The sequence below is a fragment of the Syngnathus leptorhynchus genome, chromosome 11 (genome assembly GCF_054491065.1).
Source record: "Syngnathus leptorhynchus isolate UIUO chromosome 11, UIUO_Slep, whole genome shotgun sequence".
NCBI classification, from domain to species: Eukaryota; Metazoa; Chordata; class Actinopteri; order Syngnathiformes; family Syngnathidae; genus Syngnathus; species Syngnathus leptorhynchus.
In genome coordinates, this window is record NC_141205.1 from 2,064,346 (window position 1) to 2,085,207 (window position 20,862).

General features: G+C 40.6%; 3 protein-coding genes, 1 long non-coding RNA gene and 1 other non-coding gene across 7 annotated transcripts; 1 reads left to right on the top strand and 4 right to left on the bottom strand.

The window, feature by feature from the left end:
* Nucleotides 1-281: 281 nt before the first annotated feature.
* On the bottom strand, nt 282-10,135 carry LOC147048780 (uncharacterized). The gene is made up of 3 exons (XR_015067605.1): nt 9,980-10,135; nt 3,155-3,281; nt 282-511 (listed from the first exon to the last, which is right to left on the bottom strand). It is a non-coding gene; the product is annotated as an uncharacterized LOC147048780 (long non-coding RNA).
* On the top strand, nt 442-8,111 carry alpl (alkaline phosphatase, biomineralization associated). Of its 3 annotated transcripts, none has more exons than XM_085924677.1 (13): nt 442-585; nt 1,352-1,403; nt 3,165-3,284; nt 3,626-3,745; nt 4,445-4,560; nt 5,247-5,421; nt 5,626-5,801; nt 5,904-6,044; nt 6,199-6,268; nt 6,328-6,462; nt 6,542-6,733; nt 6,810-6,929; nt 6,987-8,111. In XM_085924677.1, the coding sequence occupies exons 3-13, from the start codon at nt 3,206-3,208 to the stop codon at nt 7,259-7,261; spliced, it is 1,599 nt and encodes a 532-aa protein (XP_085780803.1). In that variant the 5' UTR covers nt 442-585; nt 1,352-1,403; nt 3,165-3,205; the 3' UTR covers nt 7,262-8,111. The 3 variants fall into 3 exon arrangements, with proteins under 3 accessions (XP_085780803.1, XP_085780804.1, XP_085780806.1); XM_085924678.1 differs by having other exon boundaries at nt 1,352-1,399; XM_085924680.1 differs by lacking the exons at nt 442-585; nt 1,352-1,403 and adding an exon at nt 1,426-2,570.
* A 1,577-nt stretch (nt 10,136-11,712) lies between the features above and the next one.
* On the bottom strand, nt 11,713-11,784 carry trnap-agg (transfer RNA proline (anticodon AGG)). The gene has a single exon. It is a non-coding gene; the product is annotated as a tRNA-Pro (tRNA).
* A 239-nt stretch (nt 11,785-12,023) lies between these two features.
* LOC147048783 (guanylate cyclase activator 2B-like) lies at nt 12,024-13,276 on the bottom strand. The gene is made up of 3 exons (XM_085924776.1): nt 13,211-13,276; nt 12,479-12,671; nt 12,024-12,094 (listed from the first exon to the last, which is right to left on the bottom strand). The coding sequence occupies exons 1-3, from the start codon at nt 13,271-13,273 to the stop codon at nt 12,024-12,026; spliced, it is 327 nt and encodes a 108-aa protein (XP_085780902.1). The 5' UTR covers nt 13,274-13,276.
* A 1,164-nt stretch (nt 13,277-14,440) lies between these two features.
* Nucleotides 14,441-15,331, bottom strand: LOC147048784 (guanylate cyclase activator 2B-like). The gene is made up of 3 exons (XM_085924704.1): nt 15,257-15,331; nt 14,990-15,179; nt 14,441-14,519 (listed from the first exon to the last, which is right to left on the bottom strand). Exons 1-3 carry the CDS (start codon nt 15,329-15,331, stop codon nt 14,461-14,463), a joined length of 324 nt encoding a protein of 107 aa, XP_085780830.1. The 3' UTR covers nt 14,441-14,460.
* Between the last annotated feature and the right edge of the window lie 5,531 nt (nt 15,332-20,862).

Below are 20,862 nucleotides of genomic sequence, written 5' to 3' on the forward strand. Positions count from 1 at the left end.
ATATTCAATCCAAAGATTCCCATGCGCGGATCGGCATCAAGATAGTTCCCAACTCTCTTTAGCGTCATACCGGAAGTTGTCGAGCACTTGCGCTGGGAAATATTTTGGATGTAGAAATTGGTGGGTGATTCTTTTTGCTAACGCTATTATAACTATTAATGTGAGTAAGATTATTGATTTATACTTGTAATAATTTGTTTTAAAATTGTGATTGTATATGTGTACATAAAATATAAATAACAAACGTAAGTCAAAGTCAAAGTCTGATTTCATTTTATTTCTATTTTTTTAATTTTATTTTTTTATTCGTGGTATACATTATTGGGTAAAGTTAGTCACGAAAGCACGCATCAAGGCTTCCTACAGGGAGCGCTCCGAGTCCACGCTGCGCCCTCTCAGCCAGCGCTCAGTTAATAAGCCTGTTATTTCTATGCCTTTCCCCTCCTCCACATGGGTTGCTGACCGTCCCCCTCAAAAAGCCTCGGTAGAACCACTCCGGGCCTTTAAAAAGCTGAAAGCAACGACAAGGAGACACAAATCAAGGTGAAACATTACAGGGCAGCGTTTGAGGAGACACTTTGAGCAGTAAGTGGAACTGCTGCACTTAACTTTTTGGGTGAGATTGGAAAATGAGCGCGTTTTTGGATAGTCATTCAACAATTTGCGTCCCTCTCTTTCTTTGCATGCTTAAGTAATAATTATTTTTATGCAGCATTTCAAATGTTGAATGTTTATACTATGCAATTTTGTATTTTTTTTTTTTTTTTTTAAAGCTTTGCATGGGGGACTTTCCTCTGGGGAATGGTTGGTGCATGCCGTTGGTCAATGTGGGGAGAAAGATTATGTAACGGTGCATTTATATGGCTTGGTTCCTAATGGTATATAGTTCATTGGTTTCTTAATGGCATAGAATGCAGGGTTGCAATATTTAGCAGAATAACATCTCCATAACCATCTAATTATTCAATTAATGACTCATCAATTAATTAGATAACATATATAATGACAACAATATCTTATTTTTGGATCCCTTAACATTATAATCAGAATCAGAATATGGTTGGCCTCACATCATGTTGCTCTTTCTTTGGACCGTTGACTAGCTCAGATTGAATCGTCTGTTGTTGCTTTTGGAGGTCATTTGAGCCGGTGCTCCAAATCCTAATCCCACTTTGAGGATTGAGAGGAGTGAAGTCGGTGTTGGTACTCAGTCTTGACATCGCCTTTATTTGATCAACTTGATGTATGGTGAAGTCATGATTGAAGCGGCCCACCACTTGATCTTAACCACCGTGCTGTCTGCTCTCCTACTGATGGCTGTGGTGGCACTGCTCTGTTTCTTCATGTGCAGGCTGGCTGGATCTCTACCTCTGGGCGGACCGGGTACCTTCTGACTGAGGCAGGTTGGTGCAGCACTTTAGTTGGTTGTGACATGCTGAATTGCGCTCACTGACAAGAACCTACGGCAGGTTCCTTTTTTTTTTATATGTAATGTTATGTAAAATGGCTATCAAACTATGGCCCGCGGGCTAAATTTGGCCCGCAGTTTAATTATATTTGGCCCGCCAAGACATATACTGCAACAACTTTGTGTCAATACTAAAATTACAAATAGAGATGTTGCTAGCAAGTTTTATTACCCTTCTTTTTTTTTTCTAAATTAGAACTGTTTTTTTTACTAGTCTTTGATTTTCATCAGTTTGGTGTGTAGACGTTTATACATTTATTTGGGTTGGTCCTCCGAAGGAAACGAACTAGTTTGCAAGCCGGGTAGTCCCTTGAGTCAAAATTTGCATTTGACTTTGTGGAGTTAAATTTGACGTTGGCTAACATGTTTGGGGTTTAAATTTATTATGTTTAAGTGTTTTAGGTTTTAGTTTGACGAGTATCTGGTGGATTTGACGTCTTCCATAACTATATTAGGTGTTGTTTTGTTTCGTCAAACACTGAATGATGTATGTGAGTCTTCCTGCAGGGAACTAGTCACACTTTTGTTCTTCCCACATGCAATGCTGGACATATTTTACAATAATAAATGGCTGGATGCGAGCACAACAAGCATCTTTTCAGGGAACTGCGAACAATCTGCCTCACTGCGCAGATGTACCCTGCTACCGTAGCGGTCATATTATTTTGCGAAATAGAGCTCATACCAGCTGACCCAGTTCAGATCCAAAAAAACAACTATCCTGAGATTGTAACCCATAAACTCGAAACTGATGCAGATGTGCAATAGTTGTCCAAAATTCTATCAAGCCATGCAAGAAAAAAAGAACCATTCCCCAATGTAAGATTTGCTTTGTGTGTGTGCAGTCAATCATCGCTTTTTAATCGGCTTTGTTCTGGCCCTTAAACCTCTTGGCGTTATGGAGCTCAATCCCATTAAAACAACCTTGAAAGCTATAAAGGCCAAAGAAGAAAGAGGGAGGGTGTGAATAATCGTAGTTGAAAGCCTTACTGAGCAGACCCTTTTACAAAAAGCTCCCGTTGTGAGCACTTTCTAGCACAGCGAGGCCACTGGGAAGACTTGCAAGGTCTGACACGGGCCCCTGAGACATTACATCCTGTTGGTAAGTCATTGCTAAAGCAGATGTTCACAAATCTTGGCAGCAGAAGGGCATAGGAAGACCTGTATTACCTCCATTAGCTCCTTTGTGCCATTTTATTGCTCTCCAAGTGGATAGACTTCTTTTCCATGCAAAACATTTTCATATGGTCTAAGAGATGTGAACTACTACATAAGACTATGACTAAGGAAAGCTCACAGGAAGGGAACAGGAATTGAACTGACTGGCTAAAGAGAATACTTGCAGGAATATGTTTCCTAGCGATCAACAGGTCAAATAAGTCATAACATAAAAGTAACCAAAATAGCCACGTATATTTCTTACCGAAACACCGATAGGCTTTTACACAGTCGAAAATTGTTGGCTTCCTGTCAACGTTTCCGGTGTTCAAATTTATTCAATTATATGCTTTCCAGTACAATGCACAAGAGTTCCTCTAGTGGCATGGAGGTAAATTACATCAATGCATGTCTTTGAAAGGCAATTTTTATGCAAGAGCCAACTGCTCTGCCCCCCTCCCCCCCATCACAAAATTTGTGACTCAGTACTCTTCATGTGACTATTTATTTTTTTCATTCTTATGACACTGTGATGCAGCTAAGAGCAAGACGACATTTTGGACACATTGAGTTGACAACATGAAGGGGACATTGCAACTTGTTGTCATCTGCTGCACTCTGTTGGCTGTGCCATGTTCAAGTCAGCCAAGCTTTCCTGGTAAGATGGGAAAAACTTTGTTGTCAATCACATGATCATTATGTCAGCTCAGAGGTACATATTTGGCAAATGGTATCAGCATTTCCCAACCATCAAATGTATATTGTATAGAATGTTTACTTGTGAGTTACTAGTACCAACGTGTATGCAAGGTAAATAAGACTCCAAATTGTCCCAAGTTGTGAATGGCTTTTATCTACGTGCCCAGCGATTGACTGGCAACGAGTCTGTCGTGCATACAACTACTCTCGCCCACTCAGCCTTGAAATTAATGAGAAAACATAATGGATGTTTTTCTTACCAAATTCACTGTGAGCTCTTTATTAACCTTCCCTCATTAGCACAAGAAAAGGATCCCAATTTCTGGAGAGACTGGGCCCAAAGAACCCTGAACAACGCGCTAAGGCTGCAGACACTCAACCAGAATAGAGCCAAGAACCTCATCATGTTCCTCGGTGATGGTGAGTCACGACGCCTCACTTACGGCTAGCGTGTACGTAATCAGCTTATTAATTCATGGCGGATACGCCTCGATTTTAGCGCAATAAGCTAGAAGGCCAAAATGTTGTCATACGGAATGAATAATTTTTTGGGTGTTAAAATACACACAGGGACGGACTTCATCGCATTCACGATAGCGAGGCGGAAAAAATCTGAATTCAATTATTTTTCTAAAGCGTTCAGCTCTACTCGATAAGCATTAAATCCAAATTGAAGCCGCAGTGTAACGCAGCTCAGACGTTGCGGCGGTGAACCAACACTGGAAAAGCAAACAACGTTGCACGCTCATCAGTGGAACAATAAGTGGAGTCTTTCATCGGGGCCCCTACGCTGGGCTTTTTGGATGCGGGCCACAATGTGACATTCCTGTCCAGCATGGCGTGCATACTTATTCACGTAGAACCAATGAGCGGCTCACCTGTTTGAAAGAACGTTGCAATGGGAAATGTTATGTCACTTCAAGGAATCTGTGGAAAGAGCCAAGTGATGCAACTGTGGTGATTTAGAAACATTTGCGATGAATCAGAGCTGAAATAACTTGGTATGCTCAAACGTTAATCGATGAATGGCATATGGTTAATTGACTGATGAATCGCTTTATTGATTTCCTTGTGAGGGCAAAGCATTGTTAACAGTTGACCTGTTTGTGGCGTTTAAAGGGATGGGCGTTCCCACGGTAACTGCCGCTCGGATATTGAAGGGTCAGCTGAGCGGACAGTCTGGAGAGGAGACTGTGCTGGAGATGGAAAAGTTCCCCTTTGTGGCTTTCTCCAAGGTGAAATGAATAAATTAATAATTAATAAATAAATTGAAGAAAAAAAAAATAATCGTTGCACAAGAAAACTAATGCAACTTGAAAATCTTTTTTTGTGTGCCTTTTTTGTTCAAGTTGTGTAATGCCACTCACCCTTCCACATTTTCGACAGACTATTTTTTATATTATGCTTCATCAACAAAAATGAGTATTAGTGCAACATTTTATTAAGAGACTAGTGATAGGTTGCAGTACTTACTTTAAACTGTACTAGTTGTAATCTAACCGACTCAATCTTTGGCGGTATTTTTACAAGAGTCTTATTTTAACCTGCCCAATTTTAAGATTTGTAACTTTAAACCTAAAAACAATAAATTGTAGTCCTACTTGAACCATAGTCTAAATTTAAAGTGCACATTTTTGGGGTGAATGACTTTGACTTCTTCATTTTTTTTCTTCGTCTTACTTGAAATGATGCAACCTTTGGAAGTTTTCCGCATTGTTTGGAATGCGTTAACAATCTCCCATCGGGATGCTAGTTGTAAAATCAAATGGTTCATATTGCATGTCTTTATGAGTGGAGTGAGTGGGTGCGTGCCAGGCAGCCAAGTAGTGAGAGAATATTTGGCAGGGAATCATATTGCATTCTATACATACTTTTAATAGAAGATGCCGCTTCTAGACTAACCATGATATGATCTGCGCAGACATACAACACGGATGCGCAGGTGGCCGACAGCGCCGGCACGGCCACGGCCTTCCTTTGCGGGGTCAAAGCCAACGCGGGCACGGTGGGCGTGAGCGCCAATGCCGTCCGCTCCCAGTGCAACACCACGCGGGGTAACGAGGTCACCTCCATCCTCAAGTGGGCCAAAGATGCAGGTAGGGCTGCTGACGACTAGCGGGCACAATTTGCATACTTGTTAGCTAAGTGTCGAAGATAATGGGACACTTGTTTGGCATTTAGCAAGTAGAAATTCATCCTACCAGACATTTCATGTCGGACAGCAAAGAAAAAAAAAAGTGTCTTTTTATATAGTGGATTTAAATCGTACAAGGGAATTCTCATCCTTGCTGTATTCGCAGGCAAGTCGGTGGGCATTGTGACAACGACTCGCATCAACCACGCCACACCCAGCGCCGCTTACGCGCACAGCGTAGACCGGGATTGGTATTCGGATAACGAGATGCCGGCTGAGGCGCTGCAGGCCGGCTGCAAAGACATCGCCAGGCAACTGTTTGAAAATATCCCAAACATTGATGTGAGTTGTACGAAAACACAGCCGGTTGAGATTACCCATCCACCAAACAAAAAAAAGCAGAGCAGAGCATAGCAAAGCACTGAAGATGTTGTGGCTGTGCAGGTTATGATGGGCGGAGGAAGGAAGTACATGTTTCCCAAAAATACTTTGGACGTGGAGTACCCCACCGTCGAGAAACATAACGGCACGCGCAACGACGGTCGGAACCTGGTGCAGGAGTGGATCAACAAAAACAAGAACAATGTAAACAAAAAAACGGGTTCCAAATTAGGCTTTCATTTCTGACTTAGTTGAGTTATTTTGAAATGAACATTCAAGCCAGAGTTCAGTTTCTAAATGAGATTTTTTTTAAATTTGTATATTGCGTATTCAGTATACTCTTGTTTTGATTGTGCAGAAAGGCCATTACGTGTGGAACAGGTCTCAGCTCTTATCGCTCAACCCAATCAATGTCAATTACTTACTGGGTGAGTTTTGCCGTGTTTCTCTTCCGCTTGCGGTCCGCTGAGTATTGTCCCCCTTTTAGGACTCTTTGAACCGTCGGATCTCACGTATGACTTGGAGAGGAACAATGAAAGCGATCCGTCACTCACGGAGATGGTGGATGTGGCCATCAGGATCTTGAGGAAGAACCCCAATGGATTTTTTCTGCTTGTAGAAGGTGGCTTTGTGCACCACACTTAGTTATAACCGAGCCTATTGGTTGGCTAATCAAAATGACGCGATGGCCTATCCTTCAGGCGGGCGTATCGACCACGGTCACCACGGAGGTCTGGCCCAACTGGCTCTGCACGACGCCGTAGAAATGGACCGGGCCATCGGCCGAGCGGACTTGTTGACCAGCGTCTACGACACCTTGACTGTCGTCACCGCCGACCATTCGCACGTGTTCAACTTTGGAGGTTACACGTTTCGAGGAAACAGCATTTTCGGTAGGCGTGATATTTATATGAGTATTATGAATGTTGTGGGAATATTAAGACGCCGATACTTTGTCTCTTTCTGTAGGCTTGGCCCCCGAGGTGAGCGACGTTGACCATAAGCCTTTCACCGCCATCGCATACGGCAACGGCCCCGGATACAAATTGGTCGACGGCGAAAGGGAGAACATCTCCAACGTTAACTATGGTAAGTGGTCATCGTAATATCATCAAAACTGAAATTTGACCATCAAATCCAACGCAGGTGACATCCACTACCAGCCTCAGGCCGCTGTTCCGCTCAGCTCCGAGACCCACGGCGGCGAGGACGTTCCCGTGTTCGCCAAAGGCCCGCTGGCTCACCTGATGCACGGCGTGCACGAGCAGAACTACATCGCGCACATGATGGCGTACGCGGGCTGCATCGGGAGCAACAAGGCACACTGCGAGCAGGGCGGTTACGTCTTTGATGACGCCACACGCCCCGGCTTCTCCGTTGTTGTTGTCGTCGCGTTGGCAGTCGTACGATTGCTCTATTGACGGCAATGCATTTTTTTATTTGCCCTCTGTTGATCTCCTTCTTTACTGTCCTTGAGTTGATCTTTACGATAACACTTCAACAATCTCCCTCTGCAATAGTGAAGCATTTATTGTGCATATTTTACATGACAAAAAACTCACCACAGAAGAAAAATATCACAAAAAAGATTTACTCAAATCTGACACACACAAAAAAGGCAACAGGTATAAAGATAGTTGTCATCGACTGTTTGTCAATATATGTCGCTTGCATAGACAGATGAAGAAAGGATCCATGTTATAAAAGCGAATACAAACTTTGCATGTTTGTATATATTTCATACATTGCAGCACAAGAAATGTAGAAAGTAGTGCACAGCTTGTATAACAAAATTGACTGTCCCCTCAAAATAAAGCACAGCCATTAATGTTTACACCACTGGCAAACAAAGTGACTAGACCTTGAAGTGCAAATGTCCAAATTGGGTTCAAAGTGTCAAAGGCATGCTCACTTTTGTGAGACATTGTAGTTTTTGTAAATAAGTCGTTTTCTCACCAATTAAGTGGAATTAAATCATGGCATAGTGGTTGAAAATTGCTGAAATTGGCTTTGCTGTTTTTGTGAGTTTTTTGAAACAATAACATCTACCTCATACGTGTTGGGATGATGAAATGTGCTATGTGTGAAGATAAAGTCACTTTTGAATGTATCATTAATCACTAAACTAGATCCCCAAATAAATCTCAATCGGTGCATTGTTCCATTTGCTCTGTGGCAGCAGTTGGATTGATGTTGAATTGTAGGGCGCCCATGATTGGCTGTTTGATTGGGTTTATTCCTCAAGTGGTGTCTAATAAAAAATCTTTGAGAGTCTACATTTTCTCTTTCCAAGTTTGTGAAATGTGTAAGCTTCAACAATTTCTGAGGAAAAAAGCGTCATTGTTGGACTAAGTTCATTTTGTTTTCACTCGTCAATCACTTCACTGGTTCTTTTATCTCAAACAAGATATTTTAGGTTGCATTACCTGACATGTTGGGCTTGTACTTCTGCCTTCTTCAGCGTCATAAAAGAACCAGTGAAGTGATGAAAAAGCGTCATTACTGTTGCACCATGGTTCTGACTCATTTGCATATGATCTGTACCAAAGAATTTCATTACCTATGACCTCGAGGGCAGGGCGGCTGTAGCTGATGACAGGCTCTGGGATAATGTCCAAAAGATTTCATGGGTTGCACATGAATTAGAGCAAGACACAAAAGTCTGAGGACTGCTCTGGGTTCAATTAAAATTAAAATCAATACCAGGCTTTTGAATGAATGCCTTTGTTTGAATGATGCATGTTGTTGTTAGGTCATATTATTCACAGCTCCAGTCAGTTTCCCTTACCCTGAGCTTCCTCTAAACTCTGGCTCCTCTTACAATTCCTGAGAGCGGCCATACACATTCAGTACCATCACAGCTGCAGTGAATGAGCGACCCTTTCCCACTCCTTCTTGGACCAGCGCCTGTAGTTACGCGGGGAACAGTGGGAGAGTGAGAAGGCACCTGACTCTCACTCTGCATTTTAACTACAGGGGGTCCTCAATTCACGACAATATTATGAGGCTCGAGACAGCTCGAAAGCTTTTTCTGAGTCGAGCACAAATGAAATTTGGACAGAAACAGCCCGGAATGTCACATCAAGTGTTTGCTTAACGTTAGCAAAACGTTACATTTGGATGGCTCCGCCCAAGATCCAACTATTTGCATACGAGCATTTCAAAAGTGACTTTGGCATGTCTCACAGGAAGTGAACCACTATGCTTGTTATGCCCTTATCATTGACCTTGCCGACTGTGGCTATCCAGGCCAAGATTTCCTCAGGAAAAAGGAAAGTGTACTGGCCATGACTTGTTCGCAGTTTAAAAACAATCAGGTTCAAATTGAGTTGCAATCGGTCAAAATCCCAAAGACAAGTTCCTTTTTAAAGACGTGACTTGCGTGTTTCCTTGTCAGTGAGACTTGATGCATTTTCATCCCGTCTTGGAACCTACACTGGGTGGGAATTGGTACACTGACAGTAAGAGCCCTTGAAAAAAGCAAAAATGCAGCTTCATACCAAAACAACACACTTCCTGGATCTTTTCAGGCATAACTTTGTTTTTCCTTTCTAGGAATCCCCCCCATTAAATTTAAAATGTAATTTTCAAAGGAGTCCTGGCCAAGAGGAGACAAAAAACTTCAATACAATTAAAATGACAATTACCTCCAGACATATATGGTTAAGCAGACTGTCTCGAGCGCTCTCAGTCAGGATGAAATACATTCTTTTAGCTTCCAGGCCTTTTGCAACAACTTTCATGTAGACAGGGCAAAGAGGACAAAAGCCCTTTTCCCCCAATTCAGTGCGGGCAAATGGAACATTTGGCAACAAGATGTGATTTGAATGCAAACTGTAAGAATCAACAATTCTCTTAGTGGGCACAAGTTCAAGAATAGCTTTGTAAATATAAAAGTGGAGCAGTGAGCCAAGCAGCCTCCATGCTTACTTTTGATTGGACAATTAGTCATGCTTTAAATTTACAACTGATCAATGTCTTTGAAGGATACCCAGAAGAAGCAAAAACTAACTTAAAATAGGTGAAGGGGGTGACTACTCAATGTAACATGTTGTCAATAAGTAACCAACAAAGTTTAAACATTATTAAGCATGCTACCTAAATGACAGTTTTGGAGTAGAAAAGGATTCATCGCTTACCTTGAATGGCTTCTGTTCAAGTGGGATGGGCCAATCTTTATTTATTTCATGCATGGCCAGTGTTCCTTTGTTCCACCCATGGTTCAGGTTTTAGGTATATAAAACAAAAAAGAATGAGGCCCGGCAGACAATTTGTCACGCAAATGTGTCCTTAAAACAAATGTCAGACATTGGAGAAATGCGATCAGACACTATCACATGCACCTGAGCAAATAGCCATGTTTGAGGTCAAGGGAGTTAGGTTAGGTCAATCGAAAAGGAAAATATTCCTCGTGACCCATGATAACAATCCGATGGCTTTAAGACACAAGTTAACAACTTGTTACTTTTTTTACTGTCCATGGTCATCACTCAAAACAATCTCACATGTCTCAAAATTTTGATCATAGGTTTTCAAAACAAAACAAATCTTTTATTTTGATTCAACACAAAGATAATCAGGCTGCTTGAATCGGGCATGACACACATCGGAAATTATTCAATGCAAGATTATCTAAATTATCAACTGATCGAAAATCATTTATTCACTAATTGATCATTAGTTATCAATGAATCAATCATTTTGGCCTTGACCGTAAAGTATTACTATCTTGTTCAAGATGTTTGCCAAAAAGAATGAAAAAGAAAATCAAAATCTCTCTCCAGTCCTTCAATCACACCTCACATGACTCCTTCAAAACTAAAACAAGAGAGGTGGGAAATATCACTCACTTCCCTTTTTCCTTGCATGTGTGTGTGAGTGAGGGTGTGCAGTGTTATCTGAAAAACATTGAGCCAGCTTTCAAGGGAAAATGAATTTGACTGTATAAAGTCTCTAGGGAAGGAAAGCAAATTGTGAGTGTGATCGGACACCTGTTTCCTATTTTCTTGCTACGGCTGAAAAATGTTAACGGCCCCCTCGCAGTGCATATATGATTACATGTTGTGTTTAAAGCAAGCACACGGCCTTCATGTTAACAGCTCTCGGGCTAACAATTGCCAATGGATCCCTGAACACAAACTGTCCAGCAAGTCATAGAAAGTGATAATATAGCGCTACTCATCGCCAAATATATCTCTTATCCACTGCGAAGGACGAATAATAGAGAGCGGAGCTAAGTTCCTGATAGCAAACGTAATTTAGGATTTTCATGTTACTTACTCTGGCTGTGTGTGTTGGGAAACCATTTTGACCCTGAACTGGAGACGTGGTGACACGGGGGTGATTCTCCCTTATCTAATAGCAAAACATGACATTCCTATTCTGAGATGTGCAACATGGACTTGGGAATTTGTCAGTGCCTTAAAGAGAATGTCCAGAATCTCAAATTGCTTTATGGTTTATTGACACTGACTGCTTGACAAGTCTGCTTCACAGATCTGTGGTTTTGGCTTTGAATGTTATCTCTTCAAGAGTGTGTGTTTGTTTTTTCAAATCTTAATACTTTGGCTTCCTCTCATATAAAAAGTGCATATGTTGAAGATAGGTGTGAATGCTTAGACGCTACTCAACTACAAACTATTCAGCTCGGTCGAACTCATCCAAATGAATGGCCAAGAGGAACACCCTAAACGTGCAAGGATAAATGAGACGCTGCTGCCCTCTGGTGGTTAAGTAGCAAAACTGACATGCCCCAAATAAAAGAGCCTGCAACATCTCTTCGCCAAGTCCAATCGCTTTAGATACTATGACACCATCTTTAAACTTGTTGATTCATTTACTTGTTTAAAATACATATTATCAGCTAAAAGTTGGGCTCGTCCGGGATTTGAACCCGGGACCTCTCGCACCCTAAGCGAGAATCATACCCCTAGACCAACGAGCCACGCCTTCCTATTGCAGTCCCGTTTTTAGGTCTCAAATACAGGGGAACCAGCAATCGTATGCAAAGAAAGCACATTTTATCATCAAGACATTTCCATCAATACATTAACAGTCCAACATAAAATGCGAGTTGACCATTAAAAATAATCATTGCAATTCTATAAAGTAAAAAAAAAAAAAAAAAAGTATCATTATTTTCTTGTTGCTTGCCAATGATGATTATTTCTTCCAAAGTCAGCCTCAGCGCAGACAGCCAAAGCACGAGGGGTTGACACATATCTCACATGGGTCAGAAGATATGAGAACATTCACTAGAAAGGACAACCAACAAAAAGTCATAATTGTTGTGGGGACAGGTCTTCAAAGTATTCACTGCTTCCCTTTACTGAGACCTCGGATGGAGGACCAGGATTTCCTCAAAGCCGTCCATTATTTGTTTTCTATGGCCTTACCAAATTATTCAAGTAATTCATTTTACAAGAATTGTTTTGGGCAATTTTACAAGAAAAATAAAATAACCAATTATATGATACGGAATTTCATCATTCTTTTTTCTAAAGAAAATGTCATTATTTTACGGGAATGCAGTTTGCAAGAATAATAAATTACAACGTACTGAAATGAAGCTGTAATTTTCTCCGAACTTATTATTTATTCCCCCCCCACTGAATATATGAGTCTTTGCTTATGTTTACCAAGTCTGGAGAAGACCCCTGCAGCACCTTGGCCTCGGCACACGGGATAAAAGACCCGAGGCAAGACGGGGTGGGCGCACACGGCAAGCACCCCGTGGCTGCGAGCGAGCTGCGGACCGAGACGTGCCCCCGCCCTGTCCATCAGGGCCTTCAGCTGCTTCACGGCCTCTAAGGGGAAGCTTCTGTCACCATCCTACGAGAAGAAAGAGAGTTCAGCTTCAAAAGCATTCTTCATACATCGGGTGTGTGCTTTGTGTGAATGGGCAAACAAAAAAAAGGCATGAGACAAACTTGAACATGACAACTGGCCACCTTGTTTGTGGATTGGAATGTCAGGTGAGATTTGGAATCAAGTGTTGATTGCACCGTGCAAACATAGCATGCGTGCACAATTTGTTTTTACTTCATGCAAACCTGTGGACCTTGCACTTCTTTTTCAACGAGCGAACAAACGAACAAAAGATTTAGCTCACTAACTAGCTAACTAACTAACTCCCTCAATAAATAAAATTCACTAAAAGATTGTGTCCAGATTCCCCCTTCCCAAAACCACAATCATTATACAAAACTTTTTTTTGAACTGGAATATTATTTTAACTGGCAGGGCAACAATTTTGCAGTGTGTTAGCATGAAAGAAGCTTCAAGTTGTTCATGAAGTGATCTGTTATATAATTTACTTATATAAGGTATACAATCACAGCTCTTCATGAACTCAACAAATAAATACATACTTTGACTTGCACACACAGGGCTGTACTGCACAACAGCAAGATGAGAGCCACCAAACCTTTCATAGCGAGAGAGATGAGGACCAAAACGCAGAGATGCTTTCAGGTGAGGGTTTTTCTTCTCATGTACCTCCTGCAGGGCGGCGCCGATGCTTATAAAGGGCATGGAGAGGCTTAGGAATGATTGATTTATACCAGGAATGAAGGCGTGTGTGTAAATAAAACTCATTGGGATATTCTTGGATCCTTAAGAGTAGTCTAAAGACTGCACCAATGACATCTCTGCATTTATTCATCCAGTCAAAGGAAAGTTTCACTGTTGACTTTAGCTTCCAAAGAGTCATCATTTATTTGATCTCTGCTGCAAGTTTGAAATATTGCAAGCAGTGAAATCTAGTGATTCATTGTAAAGGGAAAAAAATATTGACTTTTTGAAAATCATCCATTCATTATCTGAACCGTATAACCTCACGAGAGTGGTTGGTAGGTGTGCCAGAGCCAATCCCAGCTATCTTAAAACGCTGAAGAGGTTGCCAGCCAATGGCAGGCCACGCATACGACAAACAACACTCATGAAAAACTTAAGAGTGCTCACTTAAGCGACCTTACATGTTTTTGTCACGATACATAGCAGGCGCGGGGAGAATATGCAAACGCCACAGAATTTACAAACACATTGAATGAAACTAAATCGAACTGTACCACTTTTGAGATAGATTGAAATGGCACTGAGTTTATGCAGGCTATCATTTTGTAGTTTGTATTGATTTTTTGGTTTCCTTATTCAGACCTATATCCGTGACCTTGGATGGAGCAGAAAAGAAAATGTGTTTATCAGAGTGTGTGTTGAATAGATGTGTCAACAGAGTGCAAACATTCCCTTTGAGGTAAAAAAAAAAGTGCTTATTCCGCTTCATTCGTCTATTGATGTTAGAAAGACACAGATACGCATATGTGACTTGCAATACACACATTTTTATTCCAGACAACAACATAGAAGAGGATGTTTAAATAGGCACACGAAGCATGGTAAGATAGAAATGTAACAAAAAACTATTTCAAATATAAGATAACAATTTTTTTGTTTTTTTTTGTTTTCTTAAGTAACAGTTTGAGTTTAAAAACTCCTTATGGATTCCTGGTCTACTTTTGGCCCTTTTTTTCTTCTTTAAGAACTTGTTTTTTTTTTTAATAAAGGACATGAAGACATGAAAGATACAAATAAGGAAATAAAGCACATATGTGGTGTTGGCTTAGCAGCCGCTGCAGGCAGCAAAGGCGCAAACCTCGCAGACGTCCAGCGGCACCAATGCTGCAACAAGGAGAATACCACTTAGCATCTACAGTACATTGCCAAATAAAGAGTGACACTCACCAAAAGTCACCTGACACTGAAAACCTTTTTAAATTGTCCATGCATGTGGATGTGACTGCTCTCTTGTCAAAAGTTTGCATAGTTCAACTAAAGGTTCAAAGTGTCTATAGGTGACCCTGATGAGCTCAAATGCTGTACCAAATCTAAAAGTCATTTTTATGACGATGACTCACAGCAAATGAAAAGCCCACAAATCCCTTGTCAATCAAAAACAATCAAAATGATTTTTATAATAGACATGAAGTAAGATTTATCCGACTGAAAAGTGACAAACATCACTTTTTGAATTCCTATGAAGGTAAAAAAACAGATAAGGTCTTTGTGCTTCCACCCACTCCCTTTGAACATGTAAACAACTTAGATCTACAATTTATAATAATGCAAGGAGAAGTAACGAGGATCCTCACCTAGTCTGGCGAGTGATGCCGACGCCCCCTTCTGCTTGCACAGGGGCAGCAGCTCCTGGGGCAGCATGGGCTCCTCACACATGGACGCCGAGCTGGCCCGCAGCCGCGGATTCAGCACCGGTGTCCTGGCGCTCTCAAACATCTCCTGGAGTCTCTTGACGGCTTCCAAGGAGAAGGACAAACCGTTCTCCTGAGGGGAAACACAAGAAGAACTTTGAGGTCCTGCTATTTCCTGAGGATGACTATCAGCTCTGGTTTCTCACTTACCTCCACCTGCACGGCCTCAGAGCTCCGGGCCACGACCAGAAGTAGGAAAGCGACGCAAGCGAGTGTGATCTTCATTTCTGCGATGTTGATCTTGTCTGCTTGCTTCTCTGGGACCAAGGCACCTTTTTAAATCCTTACTGCATGTGACATGAGGTGTGGCCAATGGGAGCAAAGTTTTCTCACGGGTTAATAAGTAGCGCATCCATAAATCCTGCTGCAGCCAATTAGCTTGTTCCACTCAACACTAGCTAGGAAGGTTTCTCGTGTCAATAATAATGTCTGATCCAATGAGGTATTGTGCGTCAAAACTTTTTGCCAGAGCACACAGAATGTAGTTTATTGCAATGAGTAATTATGTGAACTTGATGTTTCACCCCATAGCTACTGTTGCTGAGTCAGACAAACTTAAGTAGGTCTTTGGAGAACGTCATCCATCCTGTTTAATTTTTTTCTAGCTCTTTACATCATCACTGGAGCCTATCCCTGGGGGAGACGTGAGATTCAAGCTGGACTGATGGCGAATCAATTAGGCCACATCCATTAAGCCATATGACCACAAAGCTTTATTGATGGTCTCTATTGATTGAGTTTAATTTGGGATTTTGGAAATGAAACAACTAATAATAAGACTAAAGTGGCAAAACTGATTTTTGAGGAATTCAAACAACTCTGACGATTACCAATTCATTTTCTGCAGAGCCTGATTTTCTGTGGAATTGGGTTCTTCAAGTACTTAGATTTTGATTTTAAGTTTTAAGCTCTTGCAAATCAAACATTTATTGCTCATGCTCTTTCGCGAAAATGTTTTGTTTATTTCCTTTGGTGCGCAAAAATGTGGTTTCAAACTATACTGAAATTATGACATGAATCTCTATAAAAACAAAATATGTGAACAATACCCTTCAAAGTTTATGCATAATAGTTCCATGGAAAAAGGAGCTACATGATATAGAGTATCAGCAACAATAAAAAAATAAACATGGAGTCACTTCAATGGCGTCCTGACTAACTATTTCCCACAAGCACAGATATGAATATGATGTGTGCATGAAGACATGTCTAAGACTGGCCCTCAACAGATAACAAGATGTAAGTCTGTACAGATAACTACAGAAAGTCAAGATAATAGCTCAGCGATAGACGACGACAGACTGATTGTGTTGAAATATCAAGGAGGAAATTAGTCTTTACAACAACACAGTAAAGTGACACATACATAGCATATCTTGGATTGTTGCATGGGGTTCAATTCATGAATAGAAACATCATGTGAGGCGTATGGCAGAATTACCTGGTTTTTTTTTCCAGGCTTTTAATCTGAATAAATGTGTTCATGTATAAACAGCCAATATAGATTCCATTCCATTCCATTTGACGTGACTGAAATTGTATTAAATTGGAGTGTGCAGCGCTGGAGCAAAACAAATGCAGTAATACTCATGATAACAGTTCATATTGATTGTTTCATGGTCTAGAGTCTAGACCATAAATATAAAACAATTAAATGAAAATAAATAAGTCTGGTAGCAAACTTTGTAACCTGGAAATGTATGCCGGTACCGTGGAAAACCTGTTTCTAACATTGTCAAAACAGTTTGTGCCGTGTTTGAACTGTGAAAACAAACAGCACAACTAGGGGCGAGTAAATTATCAGCCGCGCATGAAAAGAATACATTTCAACATTTACCTGAGCACGTTGCCACGTGATTGCTTGTCTAAACATTGTATTTCTCCCTCACGAGATCACGAAACCCCCTCGATCTGTTTTGGGACTTTTTGACACATATCAGGGCGGCACAAATAATAAACTTTTGTTTTTTAGCAATAGTGTTCAGACAGTGAGGGGAACATTTTTTTTCTTCCTGTTGTCCTAGTGTTTGTTTGCTCCTTTGAAGATTGATTTTGAGGGGAACTTGGCTTTTTAACTTGTAACTTGTTTACCTTTCTCTTCATTTAATTTTTTTTTTTTAATTGTAATACTGCCTTGCCGTCTTGCTTCTTTGCTTTTGGGTTGTCAACCACACAAATATTTGTAACAAATCCATGTGTGCTATAATTAAACTTCACATGAATTGTTTCAGGCGCTAACTTTTTTCTTTTCTCATTGCTTTTGACATTCTTGTGCAGCCGACCTATTTTTTTTTCAGAAGCTATAAAGATGACAAGGTCAATCATGTTACATAATAGTCATAGATTTTTGAACACTCTTATATCATCCTTGATTATCAAAATAAACAATGCTATTAGTTCCCATGCTACTGTAGTGCTGTATATTGTCAAATGTAAGGCAAAAGTACACAACATATAAAAGGTGACAGTCATAACTTAAAGCACAGCTGAAGAATCTAAATTCAGAGTAGAGTTGTATACATTTTATAGGATTTTCTTTGCTCTGTAAAATGTCAAGCCTCACCATGTGACCTTCGAGACCCAACCCAACAGTTTTTTTTTTACAATGCCATAAAAAGCAAATTAAACTACTGGATTTTTTTTCGGCTAATAAATCAGACACATTTATTTCATCCCACAGGCACTGTGACATTTGGGTATACTAAATACATAGGATGCACAAACGCACATTTCCATTTACAAAAATCACCCTCACATTATTAACGTCCTTGTCGTTGCCATAGCAACCTCCAAGACCAACCGCGGCAGTGGCAGAGAAGCATGCCAGGACACCTCTTGTCTTGCTGACGTCAAGATGAATTAAAATAGTCTTGCCTTGTGTGACTTATTTAATAATTAGTGTGAAAATGTTGTTAGATTACTTTGTTTAGTTTGCATTTTTAGGCAGCCAAATCTGGGACTCCCTTGCCCTCACCTAAACACTTCTAAAGAGTACTTAAGTTTCGAATGCACGTTGCAAGTGATTAAGTTCATCCAAAGAAAAGATTATTTTTTTGGAGTGCACACAACCTGGCTCCACAATTCCATTGTCATTTTTAAATGAGAAAAAAAAAATCCATCATAAACTTCAGATGGAGCACTTAACTCAGCATGTCAGCTAATTTTCACGCATTCACAAACTGATTTCCACCTTGCAGCTCTCAGCAATCACCGAACTCATGGAAATCCAAGCCATCCACGTATCGACCGGACTCCCTCCCCACACAACATCCATTCCTCACTTAACACTGGAACAGTTTCAAAAATATTTTAAACTGCTGCCATCTTTTTAGTTCCAGTTATGCCTCCAACTTGAACAAAAAAAACAATCCACTTTTCAGTTCAGAAATTCTCCCAAAAAAAAAAAAAAAAAGTTATATTCTCAACAATCACCCTTGAATGAAGTGGATTTGTATGGCGGATTATCTACACGACATGGTGGCCAGAGCGCTTTCCAAATCCTCACAACACCCTCATTCCTACATGGATGGGACACTCTTTCCATGCAAAGTATAAACAGTTCCAGTCCCATCCTTCTCTGACACCTCTGGTGTGCCACAGGGATCTGTCGTGGGGCCTCTCCCCATCATCTACTTGATAACACCTATTCCCCACTAAAGCCTTGTCCACTTTACCAGCAGCACCACTACCTATGCTTGGGCTTCGACTATATTTTCTTTTATTAAAGATGAATCGTCGCCACTAGATAAACTAGGTGTGACTGACTTATCTGCTTATGGAAAATGAGCCAGAATGGTCGCCTTGGCGTAGACAATTAGAGCAGTACGAGTTATTATTAGGTGGCTGCATTGATCATGTTTGGTTATATTTGCTGTTTACCTCCTTTACCTTAATGTGTCTAAAACGTATACGAATCAATTGGAGCGTATTACAAGGTCCAATAATTGCACCTGCATGTTGTAAGCATACTACACATGGCTTTAACGCCTTTGCTGACTCCAAGTAAATTTATGGCTTTAATTATCAGCAGGTGGGTTGAAAGCCATTCCGTATTGTGTTGTAAAAACAAGATGAAAGCGGGAACAAAACAACATTTGGCAACAATGAGGCCAACAGGCTAACGTCGCAAAGCGCGAAAAGTAACTGGACTAACTACAGTTCGTGAAAGCTCGATAGAAGCAAAGGAAGTTGCTTTTTTAGTAGTTGCAAATCTCATCAGCTGTTTTTGACAGTTTTGTCACATCTGTTTACAGTATTATGAAAAGTGAAGCCATAACCCTGATCTAAACCCTACTGTTGAAAGCTTACTTTAAAATCCTGACCCTTTCTTGGATCCCAGCTTTAAAACCCAAAGTCCTAACACCTTGCGACACGGCCGAACACCTGCACAGTGTGCAATTATGCTTCAGGCTAATGTACCTCACCAATCCCATCTACCACCTGGAGGATGGCCCATAATGTCACCGCAAATTGAATTTATTTCCACAATAATAAGGCAAAGCTTGAGCTATGCGATTAAAATGAACTCATTTTATTCACATGGGAAATGGACTGCACTTATATTGCGCTTTTATGTACACCACATGGTGCTAAAAGCACACATTGACGCACACATATTCATACAACAATGGGCACCAATGGCATGCAAGGTAGAATATCAGCATCTTGCTCAAGGACACTTTGATGACAATAGATTTTTCAAACAACATATAATTAGAAATGTTATTTTTGTTAGCATCCTTTTTAGCATTCTCATCCCTCCCGGGAATTCCTGGGGATATGATTGAAATTCTGTATGCTGCGTCATCCCATAAAACACACCCAAGGTTTTTCATTGTCACTAACATTGCAGTGTCCTGGTAACAATCATACCAGTTAAAATGACACAAAGTGGTCAAGGTCAGTTAAGTTATGTGAACCAAACAGTTTGCGTTCCTCATATGTCCATATTTAAATGCTTTTATGGAGGTAACAAAACAAACAGCACTTGGCTTGTTGTATTTTCACACAGGCCCGTATTGTATTTGCCTTTATCGTAAATCATCACTTCCGCAGTGCTTTTACGTCAAGCCAAGATTACAGTTTGACAAATACTCATGAACGCACATCTGAATGCTGGTGGAATCGAGTTTATATTTCATAGGGCGATGTTTATTGCAAGGCTGAAGCGCCATCTTTCTAGCATGGAACTATATTGGCGTCGAGGGGCTTCATTTTGACGGTAAAGTGATCTTGTTGGTAGGGCCATCAGTTACTTGCACATTTTTATTTGACTCAGTAAGGCCATGAAAAAATGTTTGTACCTCCCATTGGCAAAAAAAATAAAACATAAATTTAAATAATCTGACTAGGGAAAAATGCACAAGAATAAGTTTCACTATGACAACGTTCACACCGCAGGTCTTGATGCGCAATTTAGAATTTTTGATAGAAATTAAAATTTTTTTTTCGTGTGTAAGCCTTCACATTCTATACTTATATGTATTTGTGTTCCCAAAGGGAAAAACAGCACTTTGCAATCTGTTCAGGTATCATTTCATAAGCGGGAACAAAAAAGGTTAACTCATTTCAACTTTTTGCACACGTAAAAGAACAGGAGGTCACTTGCATATCTTTTTATTCTCTCATTCCCGTAGAGGAGCAATTTGGGAAGAGGTGAATATATAGTATTTAGGGCGACTGGCGTTGTAACCTACAGCCATGAAATTTTAGAAGAAAAAAAATCCACCTGTTGCTGAACCATCATTTACATAATT

Bases quoted from the DNA above. Each gene is read 5' to 3' on its own strand.
- LOC147048783 (XM_085924776.1), bottom strand. From the start codon at position 13,273: ATGAAAGGTTTGGTGGCTCTCATCTTGCTGTTGTGCAGTACAGCCCTG. The intron at 12,672-13,210 runs GTATGTATTTAT...TTCTTCTCGTAG, and splicing joins CCCTGTGTGTGCAAGTCAAA to GATGGTGACAGAAGCTTCCC. The intron at 12,095-12,478 runs GTAAACATAAGC...TGTCCTTTCTAG, and splicing joins AGGGGTCTTCTCCAGACTTG to TGAATGTTCTCATATCTTCT.
- LOC147048784 (XM_085924704.1), bottom strand. From the start codon at position 15,331: ATGAAGATCACACTCGCTTGCGTCGCTTTCCTACTTCTGGTCGTGGCC. The intron at 15,180-15,256 runs GTAAGTGAGAAA...GTTTCCCCTCAG, and splicing joins CTGAGGCCGTGCAGGTGGAG to GAGAACGGTTTGTCCTTCTC. The intron at 14,520-14,989 runs GTGAGGATCCTC...TCCTTGTTGCAG, and splicing joins GGCATCACTCGCCAGACTAG to CATTGGTGCCGCTGGACGTC.
- alpl (XM_085924677.1), top strand. From the start codon at position 3,206: ATGAAGGGGACATTGCAACTTGTTGTCATCTGCTGCACTCTGTTGGCT. The intron at 3,746-4,444 runs GTGAGTCACGAC...TGGCGTTTAAAG, and splicing joins CATCATGTTCCTCGGTGATG to GGATGGGCGTTCCCACGGTA. The intron at 6,734-6,809 runs GTAGGCGTGATA...CTCTTTCTGTAG, and splicing joins TCGAGGAAACAGCATTTTCG to GCTTGGCCCCCGAGGTGAGC.